This window comes from Pleurodeles waltl, chromosome 8 (genome assembly GCF_031143425.1).
Source record: "Pleurodeles waltl isolate 20211129_DDA chromosome 8, aPleWal1.hap1.20221129, whole genome shotgun sequence".
Lineage (NCBI taxonomy): Eukaryota > Metazoa > Chordata > Amphibia > Caudata > Salamandridae > Pleurodeles > Pleurodeles waltl.
The window spans coordinates 1,380,622,029-1,380,639,646 of record NC_090447.1 but is presented as its reverse complement, the minus strand read 5'-3'; the positions used below and the strand labels follow the sequence as shown (position 1 = coordinate 1,380,639,646).

Sequence of the window (17,618 nt, the reverse complement as noted above, 5' to 3'; positions counted from 1 at the left end):
CCACACAGACAGTCTCAAGGCAATGCCCTATGGATGAACTGGTCAGGGAAATTTGCATACGCTTTTCCCCCTCTCCCTCTCCTTCCATATCTAGTAAACAAATTGAGTCAAAACAAACTCAAACTCATATTAATAGCACCAACATGGGCAAGACAACCTTGGTACACAACACTACTAGACCTGTCAGTAGTACCACACGTCAAGTTACCCAACAGGCCAGATCTGTTAACACAACACAAACAGCAGATCAGGCATCCAAACCCAGCATCGCTCAATCTAGCAATCTGGCTCCTGAAATCCTAGAATTCGGACATTTAAACCTCACTGAAGAATGTATGGAAGTCATAAAACAAGCTAGAAGACCATCCACTAGACACTGCTATGCAAGCAAATGGAAAAGGTTTGTTTGCTACTGCCATAATAATCAAGTTCATCCATTACACGCATCCCCAAAAGATGTAGTGGGATACTTACTACACTTACAAAAGTCAAATCTAGCCTTCTCTTCCATTAAAATACACCTTGCAGCAATATCTGCATACCTGCAGATTACCCATTCAACTTCACTGTTTAGGATACCCGTCATTAAAGCATTTATGGAGGGCCTAAGAAGAATAATACCACCAAGAACACCACCTGTTCCTTCATGGAACCTTAACATCGTCTTGACAAGACTCATGGGACCACCTTTTGAACCCATGCATTCTTGCGAAATACAATTCTTAACCTGGAAAGTTGCATTTCTCATTGCCATCACATCTCTTAGAAGAGTAAGTGAAATTCAGGCGTTTACAATACAAGAACCTTTTATCCAAATACACAAAAATAAGGTTGTACTAAGAACCAATCCTAAATTCCTACCAAAGGTTATTTCACCGTTCCACTTAAATCAAACGGTAGAGTTACCAGTGTTCTTTCCACAGCCAGACTCAGTAGCTGAAAGGGCACTACATACATTAGATGTCAAAAGAGCACTAATGTACTACATCGACAGAACAAAGGACAGGAAAACAAAACAACTGTTTATTGCATTTCAAAAACCTCATACAGGAAACCCAATATCAAAACAAGGTATAGCCAGATGGATAGTTAAGTGCATCCAAACCTGCTATCTTAAAGCAAAGAGACAACTGCCCATTACACCAAGGGCACACTCAACCAGAAAATAAGGCGCTACCATGGCATTCCTAGGAAATATTCCAATGCACGAAATATGTAAGGCAGCCACATGGTCCACGCCTCACACATTTACTAAACACTACTGTGTAGACGTGCTATCCGCACAACAAGCCACAGTAGGTCAAGCCGTACTGAGAACTTTGTTTCAGACTACTTCCACTCCTACAGGCTGAGCCACCGCTTTTGGGGAGATAACTGCTTACTAGTCTATGCACAACATGTGTATCTGCAGCAACAGATGCCATCGAACTGAAAATGTCACTTACCCAGTGTACATCTGTTCGTGGCATTGGTCGCTGCAGATTCACATGTGCCCACCCGCCTCCCCGGGAGCCTGTAGCCGTTGGAAGTTATCTTCAACATTTGTACATTTGTATATATATATATTACTTAACCTTAATTTGTACATACTTATTCATTCCATTGCATGGGCACTATTACTAACACACACAACTCCTACCTCACCCTCTGCGGGGAAAACAATCTAAGATGGAGCCGACGCCCATGCGCAATGGAAGCAAAGAGGAGGAGTCCCTCGGTCTCGTGACTCGAAAGACTTCTTCGAAGAAAAACAACTTGTAACACTTCGACCCAACACCAGATGGCGGACTGTGCACAACATGTGAATCTGCAGCGACCAATGCCACGAACAGATGTACACTGGGTAAGTGACATTTTCATACTAAACCATGATGTGGTAACATATTGTCATCTACACACAGTAACTTTCCAAAAAATTTCCAAAAACCTCTCCACTAACGTGCAGCTTTACTGATAAAACTACATAGGGCCTGATTAAAACTTTGGAGGAGGTGTTAATCCGTCCCAAATGTGACGGATATACCACCAGCCGTATTACGAGTTCCATAGGATATAATGGACTCGTAATACGGCTGGTGGTATATCCGTCCCATTTGGGATGGATTAACATCTTCCTCCAAAGTTGTAATCAGGCCCTTAGTGTATTAACAATCTGTGAAAATTGGGTTTCAGAAAACATATCATTTGTACATCAACATGTAAAGTACTCTGATTTGTTTTTATCCTATTAAAATATTTTTTCATCACACAGAAATATAAAAAAAAGGGCTTTCACAAAATATATTTTGAAATATTTGCACCGTTGACTTCACATTTAAATGTTGTGTGTTAGGAAAAACCTGACACCCTATATCCTTTTATTTTGCATTCTAAGCAGCAGGTCACACAGTTCACCTTAACAAAGTCCTGGGACTCTGCAGTCAGCAGGAAAATTAATGGTAAGAAAAAACTGACTTTTGACCTCTGTCTGTGAACACAGAGCAAATGTGACATAAGAATAAGATTTAAAAGCATCTTTTTATTGCCCCTCCACTTTTCAACTGAACAGAACACCTGTTCAGTGTCAACTCGCCAGAAGGAAGGGACGAGTAAGTATTAAAAATAGCTCGACCTGATCAAGTAAGACTCGTCAATGCGAGTGGGCAAGTGGATTTTTCGAGCCCTGGGTTGATGGCGTGTGTCCTAGCCTCAGATGTTAGTCCTGTTATTTCCTTGTGCAGACAAAGGTCAGAAGCCTATGTTCCATTTTATTTCTTTGACCTCTCACTTTCTGCTTGCAGAAGGGCAAATTCAAGATGCTTGTGCTTGCCCTGGTTCCATCTGTTTTGGACCAAGGAGACTGGATGGTAGCGCTGGACCTGCAGGACTCCTGTAGTTCTGGCATCTTGCAGTACCAGAGGCATTACTTGTGGTTCAAGATGGGCAACGAGTAATTTCACTTTGTGGTGCTGCGTTTCAGCCTCACTAGTGCCCCTCAGGGTTCAAGAAGGTGATGCCGGTGGTAGTTGCATGCCTTCTGAGATTGGGTGTATCTGTCTTCCCCCTTCCTCATCTACTGACTGTTAAAGGCGGCCTCACTACAGTCAGTCATGGATCACCTCCAGAGGACAGTGAACCTCCAGACATAGTTGTGGTTTACTAACAACGTGACAAAATCACACCTGACTCTTTCACAGAGTCTCAATTTCACCTAAGCCACCATGGATATGGAGTGCTACTGGGCCTTTCCTGCAGAGCAGATAGCTCAGGACATTCGGGCTATGATCCCAATGAGGTTGACTCAGAAGGTTCTTAAACTACTGGCTTCCTCCCACCCGCTCGTCGACCATGCCAGGTGGTATATGCGGCTATGCAGTGAGATCTGAAGTCCTAATTGGTCGAATTCCACCTAGGTGTTTGGTAGACACTGAAAGTTCTGCAGTGGTGGCTGTTTGACCGCAATTGGACCAGTGGCAGATCCCCTTCTCAACCCCACCCAGAGTTGATTGTGGTGGCAGATGCATCTCTGCTGGGTTGGGACGGTCTTCTCTGGAAAGTGGAGATCAGAGGGCTCTGTTCTCTGATGAAGACCTGCAGTCACATCTTGTTGGAGTTGTGGGCCATTCGCTTTGCGTTGAAATCCTTCCTGATATTCCAAAAAGGGGAAGCTTGTACTGGTCCTCACTGAAAACACTATCGCCATGTGATATTGCAACAAGTAGGGTGAGGTTGGGGTATTGAGTTCTGTGTCAGGAGGTCCTGCACCTGTGGAACTGGCTTAATCATCAGAGCATTTTCCTGATCGTACATCATCTAGTGGTATCTCTAAACAGCAGGGCGGACAAACTCAGCTGGCAACACCTAGCGAATCATGAATGGCAGTCAGACCCAGAGGAAGCTCAGGGTGTCTTCCAGCCATGGGGAGCATCCTAGCTAGAGCTCTTCACTACTGCTGAGAATGCATAACATCAACACTTTTACACACTGGAGTTCCCACGACCGCTCTCTCTTGGACCTGCATTCCAGATAGAGCTTAGCATTGAACTTCTTTATGCCTTCCTGCCACCAATCGTTCTTACCCCAAGTTATGAAGAAGCTCAAGAATGACTGGGCCCACATCATCCTAGATTGAGCCAGTAGCATGTGGTAACCAGACCTCTGGCCATGAATATCTGTCCAGGGCCGGCTTTAGCGCTTGTGGCGTCCTGTGCAACAGTCTTCTTTGGCACCCCTCCCCATGACCTTCTCTCGGATTCCCTCATTGCCACCCAGCAAACGTGCCCCTCATGTCTTCATAGCCCCTCTCTCACATACATTTTTTTTTTTTTTAAGTTCTGGTAGAGGCTGGTTTTACTAATCCACTCAACTGTCCACATAAAATGCAGATCTGGTTTTTGCAGCAGGCATATTAACCCTCTGCACTAATTTATGGCGAGTCACAACTGCCACTAGACAAAACTCCAGACTCTCTCTCTAGCATGAACAATAATCACTGGAGTTATCTTGACATTTTTAGTGTTGCCTGGAAGCTGGACGCTCAAGGAACTCTGTATCAGGTGCTCTTAAATCATTACTAATTGCTAAACACAGCGCCGCACCCACTGTCAGTACCGCACCAGTTGTACCACCCAAAAGCCAGCCCTGTATCTGTCCTCCAATCGGGCTGGCATTCGGGGAGGAGCTTCTGTCCCAGCTGTAGGGCAGGGCTTTTTATCCAGTCCTGTGCAGTCTGCACCTCCCTGCTTGTAGATTGAGCAGCAGCAACTGACTGCTTTTGATCTTGCTCCCAAAGTAGTGGATGACATCTGTGCCGTCAAACGTCCTTCTGCAAAGTCTGTTTGTGCAGGACGCAGGGAAAGTGGTCTGGCTCCCAGAGAACCCAGACCTGTTGCAGCCCAAATTTCCATGATGTCTTTTTTTGATCTGTTGTTGGCCAAGCAAAGACTGGCAGAGGACACAGTTAAAGGTTATCTGTCAGCCCTTAATGGTTTTTTTTTTGTATTTACCTGAGTAGCTTTTTTTTATTCAAATAACTTTTTATGATGTGATTTCTAACCGGTTTACTCCACATGTTTCCTCCTAAACCATATGTAATGCCACAGTGGGATCTTAATTTAGTTCTTATTTTTGTTATGCTAACCTGTGCTTGCAAATAAATCGAGCATTGTAGTTCTCTCACATGAGATTGATGAAGATGGCAGATGGAGCATATCCAGGCTCAGAAAGATAAGGAATATTATTCAGATAGTATTTATGTTCCAAATGCTAACAGCTTTCTATTTTGGCATAAACTAAAGAAGAAACTTTTGGATCACCAAAACACCCTGATCATTTTTTAAGGGAACTTTAACCTGTCTTTAGATCGAGCTTTAGATAGACTATCAAATTCCCAAATATGTCCTCCTAGCCACACAAGGCTGTGCATAAACTGTGTGAAAAACATGACTTGAATTATGCATGTACATTACAACATCCTGACACACATGATTAAACCTTCTTTTAGTTTCCACCTCAATCCTACTCAAGAATAGACTATCTTTTCATTTCAGGAATCCACCTACATTCTGTAGAAAATCCTCAAATTGAAACGAGTAGTCTCAGACTGGGTTACCATAAGTTAGACCATTACTTGGAGCACACCTGAAAATAAGTGTTGGGGGATGCGTGCAGAATTCTTAAGAGGAGGATAATATTAATATGATTAAATTTAAAAAAAAAAAAAAGTATTTTTAGGAGGATTCCATCTCTAATCTGCAGTGACAACTCTTGAATGATGCTTTTAAAGATATGAGAGGAGTCATGATCAGTTTACGGTCGAAAATTCGCAGAGATAAATATGATGGTAGTCCTAATAATAATTTTTCAGGTTGCCTATTATTTGAATATGTAAAGCACTACTGCTGTCCAAAAGGCATCTTGGTGCTGGAAATAGGCTGCAATGAGGTGTGGATATACTATTTATGGACTTATGTAGATACAGGTTTTTAAAGCCTTTTGGATTTCCAAAAGATCATTAGCAGAGAAAGAGGGGAAGAATGTTCAGAGATGAACAGCTTGAACAGAAAAGGCGCGGCCTCCGGCTTACCTTCTAACATTAGGTTGGCAAAGTAAACTAGACGTTTCCGAGCACATCAGCCGACGAGAAATATACCTCTGAAATTTGTGTTGGAGTTATTGAGGACGGATTCAGTTGATTGCCCTGTGGACTGTGTAAAGAGATTCTATTGGACTCCGGGATCCAGTCTAAGGACTCAAGAGCCTTAAATGCAGAAGCTTGCAGTGGCAAGTGCAAAACCAGTTTGGCCATGGCAAATTGGATTCCTTGTAGCCTTTTGACTAAGTAGTCAGATAAACGGAGAAAAAGGGCTTTGCTATAGTCCACTCTATTTAAGCTGGAGACCTGGACAGTCATAAAGCGAGAGTGTTGTGGAAGATGAAGAAGGATTTTCCTTAGTAGCGTCAATGAAGAGATTTATGTGGATGACTGTTTTGTCACTTGACTAGAGAAAAGGAAATAAAACGCATAGAAATACAGGACAGAGATTCAAAATATAATTAACTGAATCAATAAATAAGGGAAAATTTGAGTATAACAATATTATAATTTCTAGAACTGGAATCTGAATGACAAAACAAAATCTCTGGAACTATTCAAAGCTAACAAAGCCTGGAATTTTCTAACCTCATATTTAAAATTCAAACAGGCCAAGTTGAGTATTTCCACCAGACAAATCAGGAACAATAGGCCCAAAGACACAAAAGATAGCTGAACTCTTTAAAACTTTCTATACTGAAGTATAGCCAGAAAATTAAAACATTGCAGCAGATTGTGAAAAATGGCTAGCAAATCTTAACTTTCCCTTGCTTAGTAATTCAAAGAGGAGCAAGCTTAAACCCCCCCCCCCCCCCCCCCAATTAAGATTGAGGAAATAATTTAAGTATTTAAGCACCAGGCAGGGAGAGCTTTATTGCTCAATTTTACAAAAACTTCTGGGAAAGCATAAATGTCCCCATACCAGAAATGTTTCACTACTTTGAGCTAGCAGGAGAGATCAAAAGCACTTATTGCTAATATACTGAAAGAAAGTAAAGACGAACACACACAAACACTAATGACCAATTTCTCTTATAAACAGACAGCAAAATGTTTACAAGTATACTAGATGACAGACTGGTGAAACTCTTGCCAAACCTGAAACCCAGTGTAAGCTGGCTTCATGAAAAATAACGTCCTTAGCGTCACCACTAGACTAGTTTGCTATTCTTTAGAGAAAGCCAAACAGTCTAAAGCTCTAAATGTAGCAATAGCATTAGATTCTGAAAAGGCTTTTGGCAAGATTATGTTGTCATTTCTTAGAGCATTTCTAAACAAATGTAACCTGGACAGTAACTTCATTACAACGACCAACCTTAGCCTTGTATATCAGCCCAGCTGCTACCGTACGAATCAGGAGATTTTCTATCCTACAATTTCCCTCTTAAAGAGGGAATAGGACTATCACCAGCCCTTTTCTTGTTAGCCTTTGAACTTCTCTTACTATTCATTAAGAAAATTCCAAGAATCCATGGTAAGTCAGTCAATACAATCTAATTCAAAGCACCAGCATATGTTGAAACCTCCATCTAAGCTTTAAATAGCATCCTATATGGGTGGTTTTAGGGAAAAGTCTGCACCCACAACCGTACAATACTTTTGTTACGTCCTACTATGTAGTCCATCCAAAACTATTTGCAAGGCGGTTCTCTTTACAGGGAACATACCCAAAACCCTATATGAAACATTACTGGAACGATTTCCCAGACACAGGGGGTGAATGAGATGTCAAAGGATTGGGCTTTATGGACTAATGTGGTCGTTAAAGGCGCCAAAGAGCAGTTTGGAGAATTAGAAAATAGAGATTGGGAGCTCTTTTGATTTCAGTACGTATCAAGATTCTATCATACAGCCCAGACGAAACACGGTTTGGCTGTAGTTGGAGCTAAAGCTTTAAATAGGACAGTCAACTAATACTCAAAAGTAGTGTTTTTTTTTCCCCCCTAAACAAAGACAAATAAAAAGTTAGACCACCAAACATCTTGCTTTCTAGTGAGATTCTTGGCATCTCTTTGCTGACAACACGGGAGACAGGCTTCTTGACAATGATCTCCTAAAAACCAGTAGACGCAATGAAGACTTTTAAAAAGTATCTTATTTGCTGAAAAGATGCCCCCATCCAAATTGCGTTGTTGATGGGGAGAATTGAAGAGGTAACAATGATGGCAACCTCCGCTGTCATTAACGTGATGGTGTCTAGCTATCTGAAGATGTCTTCATGATAGGCTTTTAAACTGATTTCAATAGAAGGCAAAACTACATTTCCCTCAAAATGCTACTTCCTGCAATACATTAAAGTAGTAAAGAATGTTTGAATCGTACCTAACAGTTTTCCCTTTCAGGCAGGAATCCCTTTAATACTCATTAGATAGGTCTTACCAACCCCTTTAGGCAGATATTGAGAAACCTTAAAAAGAGTCTCTATTTAATGTCGTATCTCACCATCCATAAACTAACAGTTGCTCTCAAAACTAATTCTAAAGGACACTGAGTATGCCAATTGAGAATGGATTCTAAACTAAACTAAACTAAAGATTAGAATAAAAAAATTGCAACCTTGCATCACTATCGCTAAAGACAAACTTTAGAATAGAGAGCTCTACTTTAACATAGGAAAACTGTATATTCAAAGGAATCCGCTGGATTAAACACTTGGGAAATGACCCACCTACATTTGACAAAGTTTTAAATATTTTCTCTTTGAACAACTCCAAATTCTACAACTTCTTGAAATTAAAGGCCCTCATCTCCAAGCTAACAGATGTTCCCTTCATTCCCTTCCCACCTTAATAGCAAAACGTCTTATAGTAAATCATATAGTTTCAAAAATATATGCTACATTTTGCCAGTATGCCACAAAATTATTAGCACATCCTTAAACTAAATGGGAAACCAAATTGCATACTAACCAATCTGGACTTACTGACTAGCTCTGATCTTGGGTAATGGTGTTCAAATCAAGATTCCTCCCTCCTTAGCTGAAGTGAATTGGTGGTCCTCCGTAGGACATTCGGGACAACAACCTGCCTACACCAGCTACTATTTAGACAACAGTATAGGTGATGGCACTGCAACAAAGACATAATACATTGCTCACATGTTCTTTAACTGTTCTTTATTGAATTCATTCATGGACCTCAATTGTGAATATATCAGTTACATTTTAAGACACTCCTTCCCCAAAACATTTCCTTCACTCTGTTGGGTAAAACACCAAACTCTTTCCCACCCCACCTGAACAGCTCTGCTCTCCATTTGATAGAGCTGATGTTTACATAAGTCTTCAAAACAATGCTATGCAACTGGAAAAACACAACATATAAATCCACACATGGAGGGAATGGTTGGCCTTCATCAGAATTGCAGACATCATAACACTTCAAAAATCTATTTTGCTATCTTCTAAAAATCATATTTGGCAATAACTGGATATGTCGTGCAAAAATTAAAGATGCATAAACATCAGAATACTTCACCACTCATAATGGAACCATTGTGTGCTAGTCTTCTCTTTTTTTCTGTCTAATCTCTCCACCTTGGAATTTAACAACATAATGCCAATTTATGTATTCCATTAAAAAATGTTTGTATCTTCTATTTAGCCCACGGTCATCAGAACTTAATCATCAAAGTTTGCTAACTTTCTTTTTAACAGATTGTAGTCTGTATGATTGTTACAATTGCATATCATCCAGGTCTTCTTCCTTGTGTTGAATGTGACCATGCTTTTATATGCCATTCTGTAATGTTCATATTGTGTTTGGATTTTTCTTTCTTTTCTTATGTTCTTATATTCTTGTGTTAAAACTAATAAAACATTCTGAAAATACATCCTATTTCTGTTAAGGAAAAACAGCACAAATGCTACATGGTTAAGGCAAACCCAATAATGTTCAGGTTAAATGTTGAGTAGATTACATATATATTTACTGTGTGGTGCAAAGGATTGTGTCTTAAGGTACCAAGAACGGTATGTTTTTTTCTTTCTTTTGTTTAATTTCTGTGTTTTTGTTGGCAGCTCTCAGTTGAAGGAGATAGACAATTAGAAAAACATAATCTCCAATCAAAACTTGAAAAATTGGATATGCTTGAACATGAATACACAAACCTGACCACAATGCAAGCTGTAGCTGAGGTAAGTAATTGTGTGTAGTTAACTCTTAAATCTTGATCTCTCACAGTGATTGGCAGTCAGCAACTTGATCCTGACTAATAGGTTTCATTTATATTCTGTGGCATTATTACTACGTTTCAGTCATCCCATCATGTATCTTGACATACAAATAGCAGACAAATGCAGCCAAAAATGTTTTTGTCAGAATTAATTTTGACTGTGGATTCTATCCTATTTTCTTGACCTGACAACATCTCCATTACCCTTTAATTATCCGTTTTAGCTATATAGACTATTTGCTGTATACCATCCCAGCACTTCACAGCCACTCCTCCAAACTTTGACTGTGGCTGTTGGAAGCGGCCAAGCATTCAATCCTCCCATGTAAGTCTGTAAGGTACTTCCTGCTCTGTATCGCTCATCTGCCATAAGGAAGGGTTTCTGTTTGTCTGCCAAGGCCCACTCATTACTTATGGCCAGTTAGGCACCCAGTAGTACAGCCGGAGGTCCGGAAGGCTTATAACACCTTCATAAGGACCACACCTTAGTGTATATTGGGATATTATGTGGGAGCCTCCATAACAAGCTTGCTGGCGAGTGACCCCGTCAGCCCTTCTGAAGAAGTGGTTTGTTATTTTGTCGGGTGTATTTTGTAACCTGTATTAAAACTGAGACAACTTAATCATTTTGAAGAGGGCTACTCTCCCCAAGAGGGATAGTGGGAATTTCCACCAATGTTCCACATCAGCTTTATAGGCATCTAGTAACCACCCTAGATTGATATGGATGTAATTATTCAGATCCCGCTTAACATATATTCCCAGGTTTCGGTAGCCCTCAGCCCACTGACACATTGGCCCCATTCCTCAGGGCTTCCCATGATGTGAGCAGGAAAACTACAAACTTGTGCCAGTTTATATATACGCCCCAGAGTACCCTCCAATGATCTTTACCATTACCAAAATGCAGGTAATAGATTGGCCCAGGTCAGACAGATAACAATACGCCATTGCATACAATGAAATGTCTTCCCAGCCTGGTTCTCAATGAAGCCTGCATGTCTGACATCGCACTGTACCTATTCTGCCAGGGGTTGCATTCCCAGTGCAAACAGAGGGGGAAGAGGGCAGCCCTGCCTTGCTCCCTATTCCAGGGGGGATGTGTCAGAGAGGACAAAGTTTGCCCTCTCCCTGTCCATCAGTGCAGTGTAAAAATGGACCCAGTCTCTAAATCTGGGGCCAAGTCCCATTTTATGGAGCACCACCATTAAAGAAGGCCATTCTAGGAAGTTGAATGCCATTTCAGCAACTAGGGCCGTTAATACAGCTGGCTCTTATAGAGGTCTTTGCCCATAAACGACTCAGTGAAGGTGTCTGTGATTGTGGCAGGTAGATCTGGGAGGTATTAATCCAGAACGAACACTATGTATTAGTTGGTCTGTCACCTGGTAGAGGCGACTAGCCTGTATTTTCACCTCTGTATTGAGTAGGGATATCGGCCAATATGAAGAACAGGTTTCTGGGGCTAGCCTTGTTTGTGGACCATAACAATATTAACACTTCTAGCTCAGGGGGAGAGTGGGCCCTTTCGCTTCAACTTGCAAAACATACGTAGGATTGGAGTTCCCACTCGTCTCTCCAAACATTTTAAACAATTCTGTGGTGAGGCCATTAAGCCCGCAGCGTTTTCTCACCTTACATTTGTGTAATTTCCTCCCCGATCACTCGTGCCACCAGTTTGTCTAACTGCAAAGCATCCTCCTTGGGTGCCATGGCGTGGGGTTGTGTTCTAAAAACTCTCCAGATCGTCCCTGCCTGTGGCCACCCTGGACCTATACAGACTCTTGAGGTATACTGCGAAGCAGTGCATGATGTTCCTGTCTGTGACCATCTGGACCCCATGTTCAACCTTAACCTCCCTGATCCAGCTTGGACTCTCCTATCTCTGGGCTAACCAGGCCAACAATATTCCCACTTATTACTGACTTTATAGAGCTAGCGTTGTTTAGCCCAATAGATTGTTTTTGCCTCCATCTTTGCCAGGGTTTATCTATATTCCTTCCTGAGGAAGTCTGTCGTGCCTCTTGTCCACCCCCTGTTTCTGAATGTACCCCGCCTCTTTCATGGATCGGTGATCACTAAGCTCTTGTCATTTCTGCCTGCTGGTGACATTAGTTAGTAGTTGGCCTCTCTTACCGTTTTTAGGCCTCACATTGTGTTTCCTCTGTTCCCGTGAGCCCTCATATTCTGTGAAGTAAAGCTCTGAAGAGCATCTTTCAAGACAAAGGCTGAGTCTGGGTGACAGCCTGAGAAGGGCACATGAAAGGAGACCATACTCAACCGTTCAGAAAGTGCAGTCTGGGAATACACCCCCCAACCAGTCTGCTGTATCTGCATAACACTGGAAGCTGCTGACCCATTTTTTGTTAAAGGTCCAAGTTCTCTCAGACCAAGGATAGGGTGCTCTGTATACTACAGAAAGGACTGCTCAGCCAAAGCTGGTGTGTGCCTGACTGCCAGCTTCCCAGAGGTCATCAACTAGAGCCTGATCTGGAGGAGAGCTGCCTCAGTTGTCCTAGAGTGGTTGGTGATTCCTACCCGATTGACAAGGAAAGTAACAAGCCAGCCCCGCATGAGAAGCTGACTGCCAGTGTGGACTGAAGCAGTTGAGCCCGGTGCTGGGTCCGTTCACCAAAAACTCTAGAAGAGTGTGTGTGTTGTGCTCTGAACTCTGACTCAGGCACAACACTGTCAAAACGTGCCCGGGCGGATCCTGACCTCATCCCCGCTGTTGCAGCTTTAGTACTTGCCTAAGTGTGCGTAATCGGCCCGCACTGCTAAAGAATTTATTCACATTGCCTGATGGCACATGGTTGTTGCACCAAGTAACTGATGCCGAGTTTGTAGCACTGGTCTGTCTCTACCCTAGTGGCCCATGCCACCGAAGAACTCCTCTGTCAACCCGTTGTTTCCACCTTTGGGTACCTGAGTGACCTTACTGAGTGGCTAGCACTTGTGGTTATGAAGGGTTCATGATGTCCACTATGCTCCCCAGAAGAAGAATCTGCAGCATGTAGGTACCTTGTCCTCATGTGCTGAAGTATTGATTAGCTGCCTGTGGAGCTAATTTTCTGCATGCCTGATCGGACTTAGCCATCACCATCATTGACCAAAGCAACTTGAAGCCCTAAAAAGTAGCAGAGTCCGGGAGCTGCTCCTATGAAGACTGTGTCATTGCCTCACCCCCAGTGCTCATCGGCAAGACTTACCGATTTGGAGGCAATAGTCCCTCTGCTGCCGTAAGGCCACCTGTTGCCAAGACAGTTGGGACCATCTGAAGACCGCATCTGCTGCATCATTACTGGCCAGCCAGAGAGGGGCAACCGAGTGACTTGACCACGCAGAGCACATACTGTGGCCTGAGGATAGAACTGGGGCCTTCTTCAACACAGAACAGGTGGCAGACTGAGCTTGAAAACAGTCAAAAGAGAATAAGGTCTAAAGAGGCAGACCACTAGACTATGGAGGGGTACAATGAGAGGGTGCCAGCCTCCCTCGTATGTTTGTTGGGTGTTTGTCAAGCTCGTAACCTATTGTACACCCACACTAATATATCCCTGAGAAGCCTATGACTGCTTACCATCGCTGCCACTAAGTCAAGTACTGAAGGAGTTTTACTTTGCCAAGTTTTCAGAACCATAGTAGGACGGGCTTTGGCAGTGGAGGCAAATGGCCCCAGCACCCCTGTCTGTTGCACAGTTGCCTCTCCTTGCCCTGTGTCATCTCGAATGGGATCTGCCACAAGGCAAAAGACCTTAACCGTTGCATAGGGTTTCTAAAACAGCAACTCAGCATCCATTAGGACTGACCAAAACACTGCTCCAGTTTGGGAAAAAGTTGAGGACACACATTAATAAAGAACTCTACATCATAACAAAATAACTGCCCCTTGTAGACTCTTGTTAGAAATGGGGTCTCTAGTTTGCAGTCTGTTTACACCCTGCCCGAGTAGGTGCCCTCACTCTAGTCCGGGTAAGAAAGTCACCCCAAATAACACCTGCTCACCCGCTTGGTAGCTTGGCACAAGCGGTCAGGCTCTCTCTGAGGCAATATGTAAAGTAACCCTGTGAAAACACCACAAAAGGACTCCTCCTTTTATAGTTTATAAAAATAGCCAATATTTATCTATATAAAACAAAACCAAAGTGATAAAAATCCAATATACACAAGTAGAGATATCACTTTTTAAAGTTAAGAGTCTTAATTCATAAAAGTCAATGGATGCATTGTTTTAGCACAGAGTACCTGGTACGCATCAAAAATAAAGCCACAGGAGAGGTGATGCATTGGAAAAGCAAGCAATACGTCAGTTCCTTACTCGCAAGTAAACCTGTTCGTTGATTCTTTCCCTGCTTGGTAGGCAATATGCCAATTCTTTCCCCCGCAGGAGAAAGATGCGTCGATTTCCAGGAACGCAGCCTTAGATCCTTGCGCTGATCTTGAAGACTTTACGCCCTGGCACGATGCGTGGGAAATCCAGACCCATGGCAACAATGGATCTGCGCTGAAGCAGGTGATGTGTTGATTTTGCAGCCACAGTGCAGGCGCTACATCAATTTTTCTGCTGCAACAGCTTCTTTGTGTGGATTGTCATGTAGGTTACCAGCTTCCACTTCCAAGGGCCGAGGGACTGGAACAGCTCCGGTGCTGGCAGATGAAGTCTTAGATGTCCCTGAGACTTCACAACAGGAGGCAAGTTCAGTTCAAGCCCTCAGAGAAACTTCACAAGCAGGATACACAGAAAAGTCCAGTCTTTGCCCTCTCCAAAGCAGAAGCAGCAATGGCAGGCCAAACCAGCAAAGCACACACAGCAAAGGGGCAGTATTCCTCTTCACAGCTCTTCAGCTCTTCTCTTTCACAAAGTCTTCTCTTAATCTAGAAGTGTTCTAAAATTGTGGGGTCAGCAGTCCAGTACTTATACTCGTTTATGCCTTTGAAGTAGGCAACGTCAAAGGAAAGTCTTTGTATTGCACAGGAGCCCCCCATTCCTGCCCTGGTCCCAGACACACTCTAGGGGGCTGGAGACTGCATTATGCAAGGACAGGCATAGTGTTATTCAGGTGCAAGTGTCTGCTCCTCCCACCACTCTAGCCCAGGAAGAACCTTCAGGATATGCAGGGAACACCTCCGCTACCTTTGTGTTACTGTCTAGATTGAACTCACAAACAGCCCAACTGTCATCCTGACCAGACGTGAATTCAGCATCTAGGCAGAGGTACATAATGGCTAAGCAAGAAAATGCCCACTTTCTAAAAGTGCCATTTTTAAACTTAGCATCTAAAAACCAACTTTAACAAAATATGTATTTTTAAATTGTGAGTTCGGAGACCCCAAACATTATATCTCTATCTGCTGCCATTGGGAAATTACACTTGAAATATATTTTAAGGCAATCCCCATGTTAACCTATGGGAGAGAGAGGCCTTGCAATAATGAAAAACGAATTTGGCAGAATTTCCCTATCAGGACATGTAAAACATCCTCATACATTTCTTGCTTTTTAAATTCACTCCACCCTGCCCATGGGGCTACTTTGGTCCTACCTTAGGGGTGCCTTACATGTACTAAAAGGGAAGGCTTTGGGCCCGGCAAGTGGGTGCACTTGCAAGGTCGACATGGCAATTTAAAGCTCCACACACACACACTGCAATGGCACGTCTGAGGTATGTTTACAGGGCTACTCGTGCGTGGCACAATCAGTGCTGCAGGTCCACCAGTAGCATTTGATTTACAGACCCTAGGCACCTCTGGTGCACTTTACTAAGGATGTACTAGTAAATCAAATATGCCAATCATGGATAACTAATCATAATCACAATTTACACAGGGAGCACTTGCACTTTAACAATGATTAGCAGTGGTAAAGTGCCCAAAAAAGTGCTCAAAGCACCAAAACCAGCAAAAACTAAATCCAGCACACAGTCACAAATACAAGAGACAGAGGCAAAAAAAGAATGGGGGAGTTGTCCCCCTCTCCCAGCTGAGAGTGGGGATAACTACTCAACCTCATGAAAGTTCTCATCACTAAGGCAGAAGAATCTGGACAGACCGTCCGCATTGGCGTGTTCTGTACCAGGGCAGTGTTCCACCATAAAGTCCATTACCTGTGGGGGATGGACCACCTCAACAGTTTTGGGTTCTCACCCCTCATCTGCATAAACCATCTAAGGGGTCTGTGGTTTGTCTGACACCGGAGGTGAGTCCAAAACAAATAGGGTCTTAGCTTCTTCAGCGCCCAGAACACAGCAAAAGCTTCTCTCTCAATTTCACTCCAGCTCTGTTCCCTGGGGAGTATCCTCCTACTAATGAAGGCTACAGACTGGTCTAGACCCTCTTCGTTTAGCTGTTCTAGAACTGCCCCTACACCATGCTCTGATGCGTCAGTCTGCACAACAAATTCCTTGGAGAAGTTGGGTATCTTCAACATGGGTGCTATGCACATGGCTGGCTTCAGGGCATAAAAGGCGGTCTGACAAGCCTCAGGCAAGGAAACTTTTTTCAACTGCTTTTTGGTATTCCGCTCTGTTGAGGGGGCAACAATGGTGCCATAGCCCTGACAAATCTCCTTTAGTAACCGGTGAGGCCTAAAAAGGCACTTACCTCTGTTTGGGTCTTGAGGGCGTTCCCAAGCCAGAATAGTGTCAGTCTTGGGTTTGTGGGAGCTCCCCATCTGGTGGCCAAAGTATACCTCTGATCCTTGCCTTATCTGGCATTTACTGGCCATAATAGTGAGGCATGCCTTCTACAGGGCCTTCAACACTTCCCAGAGTTGATGCAAGTGATCCTCCCAGCTGAAACTGAACACTGCCGATGAACACTACAATGTAATCCAGGTAGGCAGCGCTGAAATCCTCCAGACCAGCCAAGACCTGGCTGGCCAACCTCTGAAAGGTGGCAAGGGCGTTTTTCAACCCAGGGCATGACCTGGAACTGGTAGTGCCCCTCTGGTGTTGAAAACACTGACCTATCTTTGGCCCCATTGGTCAATGCAACCTGTCAGTACCAATATGTTGAGTCAGATGTACTGAGGAACTTGGCAGCTCCTAGCTAATCTGTGAGCTCATCAGCGCTGGGGATGAGGTGTGTGTCAGTCTTAGTGACGGCATTGAGCCCACGGTAGTCCACACACAACTTAGGTTCAGATGTGGCACCTGGGGCAGAAGCCTTTGGGACCAAGACCACTGGTCTGGCCCAAGGACTGCTGGAGAACTCTATCACCCCTGATGCTAGCATCTTGGTGACCTCTTCCTTGATGCTGGCTTTGACTTTGTCATTCACCATGTAGATTTTATATCACACAGGTGGACTGTCCCCAATGTCCACATCGTGGGTGCGCAAATGAGTGACTCCTGGGGTCAAGGAAAACAAAGAG

General features: G+C 43.4%; 1 protein-coding gene across 3 annotated transcripts in view; it reads left to right on the top strand.

Annotated features, from left to right (window-relative positions):
* The window catches only part of CEP57 (centrosomal protein 57), a 210,605-nt gene that overhangs the window by 80,324 nt on the left and 112,663 nt on the right, over window positions 1-17,618 (top strand). For all 3 annotated transcript variants that reach the window (XM_069202403.1, XM_069202402.1, XM_069202401.1), the window contains exon 5: window positions 10,092-10,208. In XM_069202403.1, coding sequence (XP_069058504.1) covers window positions 10,092-10,208 — 117 coding nt within the window. The remainder of the gene's footprint in view (window positions 1-10,091; window positions 10,209-17,618) is intronic.